We start from the raw sequence: 7,130 nt of genomic DNA, 5'->3' as shown, positions 1-7,130 counted from the left end.
CCCCAAAATGAAAATTCTGTCATTAATTACTCACCCTCATGTCGTTCCAAACCCGTGAGACCTTCGTTCATCATCTGAACACAAATTTAAATATTTTTGATTAAATCAGAGAGCTCTCTGACCCTCCAATAGACAGCAACGCAACTGCAATGTTCCCAGGTCCAGAAACGTAGTAAGGACATTAGCAAAAGCAGTCCATGTGACAGTCCATCAGTGGCTCAACTTCAATTTTGCGAAGCTACGAGAATACTTTTTGTGCGTAAAGAAAACAAAAATAACAATTTATTCAATAATTTTTCTCCCCAGAGTTACGTCTTCAGCTATTTTGGAGAGTACCCAAGAATGTAATCAGCACTGTGTAATGACTGAGGTGAGACCCTTGAGCAAGGCACTGAACCCCCAACAGCTCCCTGGGTGCCTTGCGTTTTTCTGCATTTGAACAATGAAGCGATCCTGGCATGCCACCTGTTCTGTGTTCGAATGTACAGGCTCACAGGCGTCCTTACACAGAAACCCAGCTTCCGAGGCTTAGTGTATCCCATCATGTTGTGGAAATAAATCGTGAGACTTTTTGCCGAGATCTCGTGCAACTGCTTTTATCACTAGAAGCACCACAAAATTAAATTGTCATCTGTTATAGGGACTACTGAACAGACATTTAGAAGTTGATTTTAAAATGCAAAGTATTGAAAATAAAAATAATGCTCTGTAAACACTTTTTTTTACAACACTATAAGTGTGTCCTATCAGGTAATGAAAAGTTCTACACACACTTGTGGTCTTCATGCTCACTTGAACACTTGGACCAAATACAGGAAATACGTCATAGAAGTAGTCAAGTGGTCAAGTGCAAAGACCGCAAGTGTGGGTATTTGGACAAGGCAAAAGTCAGCGCCATTGTTCCTTCCTACTCGGGAGAAATTGCGATTGTGGGAGAAATCGTATTTCCTATCGTGTTCCCCCCTCGTGCTTTGTATGGTGGGTAAACTAAACACACTACTGCAAGAGGAACTGGTAAAGTTTGTAATAGCATGCGATGGCACCATGAGACCAGCTATTTCGTCATTTTTATCTTGCCATGCTCCCGTCTGTGTGATTCATAAACGCGCATTTATTATGCACAGTGCAATCAGATGACTGACTTTTAAACCAAGTACATTTTCTGTAAAGATAACATGCTCGTATTAATAGTGGACTGTTTATTTGCAAAGGACAGCACCAGTATTGCTACAGTACTGTAGCATGAGCTTTTGAAACTCCGCCCTCTTCTCCGGGAGCACCAGCTCATTTGCATTTAAAGGGAAAGACACGAAAACGGCGTGTTTTGGCTCCTACTCTAAAAGTGGCAATTTTAACAAACTATAAAAAATTATCTGTAGGGTATTTTGAGCTAAAACTTCACATACACACTCTGGGGACATCAGAGACTTATTTAACATCTTGTAAAAAGGGCATAATAGGTCACCTTTAAAGAGGTCATGAACTGCCATTTTTATTATTTTGCACTGTTCTCTGAGGTCCCCTTATAATGTTATCAACACTTTTACATCAAAATACATAACTAAGAAGGCTATTTTCTGTCCTGTTTTGACACCGCTCATCAGAACGCTCTGTTTGAATAGGCGTGGCAGATTGTAGACTTGGAAGAAAACGCCCACTGCTATGATTGGCTAGCAGTTGTGTATGTTTGACAGCCTACATCCTTCACAGATGGACACTGCTGTGATTTAGGTTAAAAATGCATACATTAAATACTCAGTTCATATCAAATGATCTGTAATAACAGACAAAGCAATAGTGATCACTTAATAAAAACAGTTACACTTGTGTGTTGCGACATTACTGTCGGATCCAATAGTCGGCACAGCATCGTCTGTTAGTTTCAATCTTTCTGAAAATCCTGCATCGAATTGTGCTCTGTTTGTAAAAGAATCTGCGGTAAAATGAAGTGAACAAAGGACCAAGTTAAAAATACAGTTTATCCACTCTTTCCTAATGTTGGGATCAGAAGGAGGGCAATGCAAAGACTGTGTTTTTCCACAACTTGGCACTGCACAGTGTCTTGTTGCCTTCGAAGCCATCTTTATCTTTTTATTTCTGCGTAGACCTGCATTTGCCGCCCTCGTTAATTCCACCACATACGTGAACCGATGGGCGGGGCTAAACAGGCAGCGATGTAGAAGCAGGTGTTGATCTTCTTCTATACGGAAGTGGTGTTTAGCCGCACTAGTACGTCATAAAGTGGCACATTCCACAACCTGTCATTTTGGTACCTGCCTCTGATGTTTCATTGTCATGGTCCAGAGCCTCGATCACCAGAGAAAACGATTTCTAGACAAAGGAAAATAAACAAGGAAATGCATGTCAGTGCTTTTTATATAGCAACATGTACACGATACACCAAAAATGCTAAAACAATCCTGCAAATGCAGTAGAAATAATACATAATATAGGGTAGTGTCTCAGTTTCTCAGAATTCAGTTTGGTTTGTTCACCATTTTATCATCAATCATATAAAAATCCTAATTTGGATTGCTTAGAAAAGTAACAGTGCGGTCTGCAAAATAAGTCACATGACTTGAGCAAATAAGGGACGAATTATGTGCCAAAGTTTAATAATTCGCTTGTGAAAAAGAAGTGTGCATAATTGTACTGAATATGCACTTGCAGTGTATTTCAAATCATAAAAAGTATATTTAAAAAAAAAAAAACTGTACAAATAATCTTGCATATAATATAATATTAGTGAAATGAAATGCCACTTAAGAGAGTAGACTTTCAGGACTGTTTCTTAAACACAAGTTTCTTAAGCACACTTTAAAAAGTGCAAACTAAAAGTTTTAAAGTATATATTAAATCATTATGTTGAAATAATATGTTGTTGTGCTTTAAAGAATTACACAAGAATTACATACTAACGCACATATAAAGTACTTGATTATAATTTTACCTGTAGTGTGTTATTCAATATTACATTTAAAGTTAAGGTATTTTAAATGTACTAAATTACGACTCCATTACAAATGCGGAATTACAAATATATTTTAATACATTATTTAAAAGCTTCAATAAATATATATATATTTTAGTTTGCCAGAAATGTGTGTAAGTACACAACCATATTTCAAAGGCAAGAAGTAATTGTGAAATTACATAAAGTTGTACTATTTAAATGGGTCAAAAAAGCACTCTAAATTTCAGATAATTGCATTTAATATAAAATTTAATTATAATACGTTTTTCATTTAATTGCAAATAACATGCAATTAAGTGTCTGAAAACGTTATATTTATTTCACACAAGTATAGTCTTTTTTTTTGGTCACACTTTATTTTAAGGTCCAATTCTCACTATTAACAAACAATTAATTATGACTTTTGCCTCAATAAACTCCTAATATGCTGCTTGTTAATAGTTAGTAAGGTAGTTGTTAAGTTTAAGTATTGGGTAGGATTAGGGTTGTAGACTATGGTCATGCAGAATATGTGCTTTATAAGTACTAATAAACAACCTATATGTTAATAATATAGGCATGCTAATTTAATAGTGAGAATTGGTCCCTTGTTACAGTTTTTTCAGTAATAATAAAAGCATGCTAAACTGTACTTCTTTTTCACAAGGGGTTAAGGGTTTGTTCTATAGTAAACACCACCAATAAAGTACAGATGTGTTTGTGATGTGCTTTTCATGCTGAAATTTGCTACTGGATCTCATGGTTTGAGCTTTTCCTCTGATAGCTACATCTCTAAAGTCCAGTGGGGGAACAGATGGTGACACTGAAAACAACAGAAATCCCAGTAAACAGAAGAATGTCACCATTGATTCGCGGCAGCACTGAGACCAAGCCTCTCTGCAGACTAAATACAGTACCAATCATCCCCAGACAACTGACAGCCATGAGTACTTAAACAAATAGAACACTTCAAACACTATTGAACAAGCGGCTGCAAGATCACAACGTGATTTAAAAGGGGAGCTGACAAATTCATGAGAGCATCAATGAGTAGAAAAAGACAGACGGGACGAAGAAAAAAAAGAGAGGAGGACAATTTTCGTCTTCCTCCCTGTGTCCCCTAAATGAATAATTCAAAGCCACACTCTCGTTCTCCAGTGAGAGGTCCAAACCCTGCCATGCAAATGACGCAGCTGCAGCATTCTGGGTAGCGAAACTCTAAAAGGCAGCGTGGATGTACGGTCACGCCTGTCTCGTAAGTGGCCACCACAGAGGAGAGGAGTGGAGCTGAGCAAGGGACAGAGAGAGAAGACATGAGAGGCGTAGGAACGATTGGCACAAGTGAGGGAGCTTGATAAAAGTGCTGTTATAAGGGTTGAGAGAACATGATTCAGTGATTGAATGACTGACTGGGAAACGGACATGAAATGAAGAAGAATTGCTTCATGTGACTGAAAAGCATCTTGCATTAAATACACACAACAGCGCTTAAGCTTCATAATTAAATTCCTGATTCAACAGCACATGCATAAAAAACTGACTTCAATTGCCGCAGCTCAAACGATAAAAGCTCTTCCATGTAAATGTGAGTTTTTGTCACTAGCCGTGATTGTGACAATTAGCATTCCCATATCCATTAGCATTTCCACTCATCTCAATGGCAGGTGCTTGACTAGCACTATATTTAAATATTATTATATGAAAATATAAGTCACATGACTTCTTGCTAATACATTTAGTTCAATAATGTTTATTCAGAATACACTGCTATTTTGAAATGATCATCAATGCTGGAAGATGTGTTTCAACCCTGAATGGTGTACTAACAGTTTCTCGCATTAAACATAATGAGGTCAAGTGACAATGTAGCGTTTGAAAGGTTTCTCATGGAAAAATGCCTACTACTCACTATTTTAAAGGTTTATTCAGTGGTTAGTAGTTAACAACTACTGTTTACTTACTATTTTAAATGTTCATTTAGCAGTTCAGTAATTAAAAATATAGAGTCATCTGAATGGTATACACTCAAGAACATACATACTCAAAATAGTTTTCTATAAAAAAGTGTTTTAGTTATGTAGATGCAGTTCACCCTCCTTCAAGGGATAGTTCATCCAAAAATGAACATTCTGTCATCATTTACTCACCTTCTATGTGGAAGCCCGCTTCCGCCACTGAATAAAAAATAAAAAAGGTAATTGCAAGTTTTTATCACAATTTTGACTTTTTTTCAGAATTGCATAATACAAACTCACAATTCTGCCTTTTTTCTTGCAAATGCGAGTTTATATCTCACAATTCTGCCTTTTTTTTCTCAGAATTGTGAGATATATACTCGGAGTTGTGAGTTCTAAAATCTAATTCTTAGGGGGAAAAAGACATATGTTCTCAGAACTGCGAGTTTAGGCTATATCTCACAATTCTGACTTAATAACTCGTAATTGCATTTTATAAAGCCAGAACTCGCAATTCTGAGAAAAGTCACAATTTCGAGATCAAAACTCATAATTCTGAAAAATTCTGAGTTTATATCTCCCAATTCTGACTTTCTCCGAATTGCGACTTTATTTCTCAGAATTGCAAGTTTAAATCTCGCAATTGCGAGTTTATATCATGCAATACTGACATTATAACTTGCAACTGTACATTTAAATTTCGCAATTCTGAGTTTTTTCTCACAATTGTGAGTTTTTGTCATGTAATACTGGCTTTATGACTCACAACTGCAAGATTATATCATGCAGTTCTGAGAGAAATGTCAGAACTGCGAGTTTATATCTCATAATTCTGACTTTATAACTCCCAATTGCGAGTTTATATATCATATCTCTGAGAAAAAATGTCAGAATTGCGAGGGTTTTTTTATCATGCAATTTTGAGAAAAAAGCACGAATTACAAGATTAAACTCGTAATTGTGAGAAAAAAAGCCAAAATTGTGAGATAAAAACTCGCAATTACCTTTTTTTTTGTCAGTGGCGGAAACGGGCTTCCATACCATCATGTTGTTCCAAACCTGTATGAGATTTCTTCTGTTGAACATAAAAGAAGATATTTTGAAGAATATGGGGAGCCAAACAGTTGATGGACCCCACTAACCTCCATATTATATATATATACAGTGGGTACGGAAAGTATTCAGACCCCGTACCCACTGTATATATATATATATATATATATATATATTACAATGGAAGTCAATGGGAACCATCAACTGTTTGGTTATACAATTTCTTAAAAATATCCTTTTTGCGTGTGTTCACAAGAAAGAAATGTATACAGGTTTGGAACAATTTGAGGTTGAGCAAATTAGGATTTTTTAGTTTAACTACATACAACTATAGATACATTATCTGTTTAATGTATTTTGTCAGTCCTCATGCTCATTGGCTGCTAATAGATTAAAAAAAACTACTGAAAATGCCTTTAAAAAATAGTAGGCAGTATACACAGTGTATACTATACAATGCAGTATTACTGCTCCACCTAAATCTCATTGGTCTAAAATCCTGCTCCGCACAACTATTAATCATATACATTATGTTGTATTACAGCATCGCACAGCACTTTTTGCTTTCTGTGTGGACAATCAAATTACTTGTTGCTAAAACCTCTCATATATTTCCTGGTAAGAACACAATCTACAAACTAAGTATAAATCAGTATAAAACAACAGTACGACAGGTATGTGTTAGCTAATGCTAAGTATCTTATAAATGTTTCATATAATAAGCTAACAGTCATTACACAATGTAAACAACATGTTTCACATCCTTAATGCCCACTTCAGAGACAAAGACAGCACTGAGATGAAAACACATTTGCACTTTATTACTCCAGAGATCTGATTTGTGTTGTAACAGCACATACACAATCTCTCTCACACATATTTGCTCACTCAAATGAGTAATAGCTTTCCACAATTGCTCTTCACAACAGCACTCTTAAAAATAACATTCGAAACATTCACAGCACCCACACCCTTAAATAAACAACCAGAACAAAGGCAAATTTCTCAGACACACAAACAAAAATGTCCACCTACAGTGGTCCCCTCTTAGGCCCTGGAGCCCTCTCTCAGCCTCCTGCAATGAGATAACCCAAACCACTCAAGCTCAGTGTTTGACACCCTCACACACACACGCATGCATGCACAAGCAAGCCTTATGCCGAGTTCAC

The 7,130-nt window shown here is 36.3% G+C and overlaps 1 protein-coding gene across 1 annotated transcript in view; it reads right to left on the bottom strand.

Moving 5' to 3' along the window:
• Positions 1-7,130, bottom strand: part of LOC107676746 (protein jagged-2-like) — a 60,480-nt gene that overhangs the window by 14,381 nt on the left and 38,969 nt on the right. Inside the window, exon 5 of the mRNA XM_016471413.1 lies at positions 2,274-2,331. Coding sequence (XP_016326899.1) covers positions 2,274-2,331 — 58 coding nt within the window. The remainder of the gene's footprint in view (positions 1-2,273; positions 2,332-7,130) is intronic.

This window comes from Sinocyclocheilus anshuiensis, unplaced genomic scaffold (genome assembly GCF_001515605.1).
Source record: "Sinocyclocheilus anshuiensis isolate Anshui unplaced genomic scaffold, SAMN03320099.WGS_v1.1 scaffold456, whole genome shotgun sequence".
NCBI classification, from domain to species: Eukaryota; Metazoa; Chordata; class Actinopteri; order Cypriniformes; family Cyprinidae; genus Sinocyclocheilus; species Sinocyclocheilus anshuiensis.
This window is presented reverse-complemented; position numbering and strand designations above follow the sequence as displayed.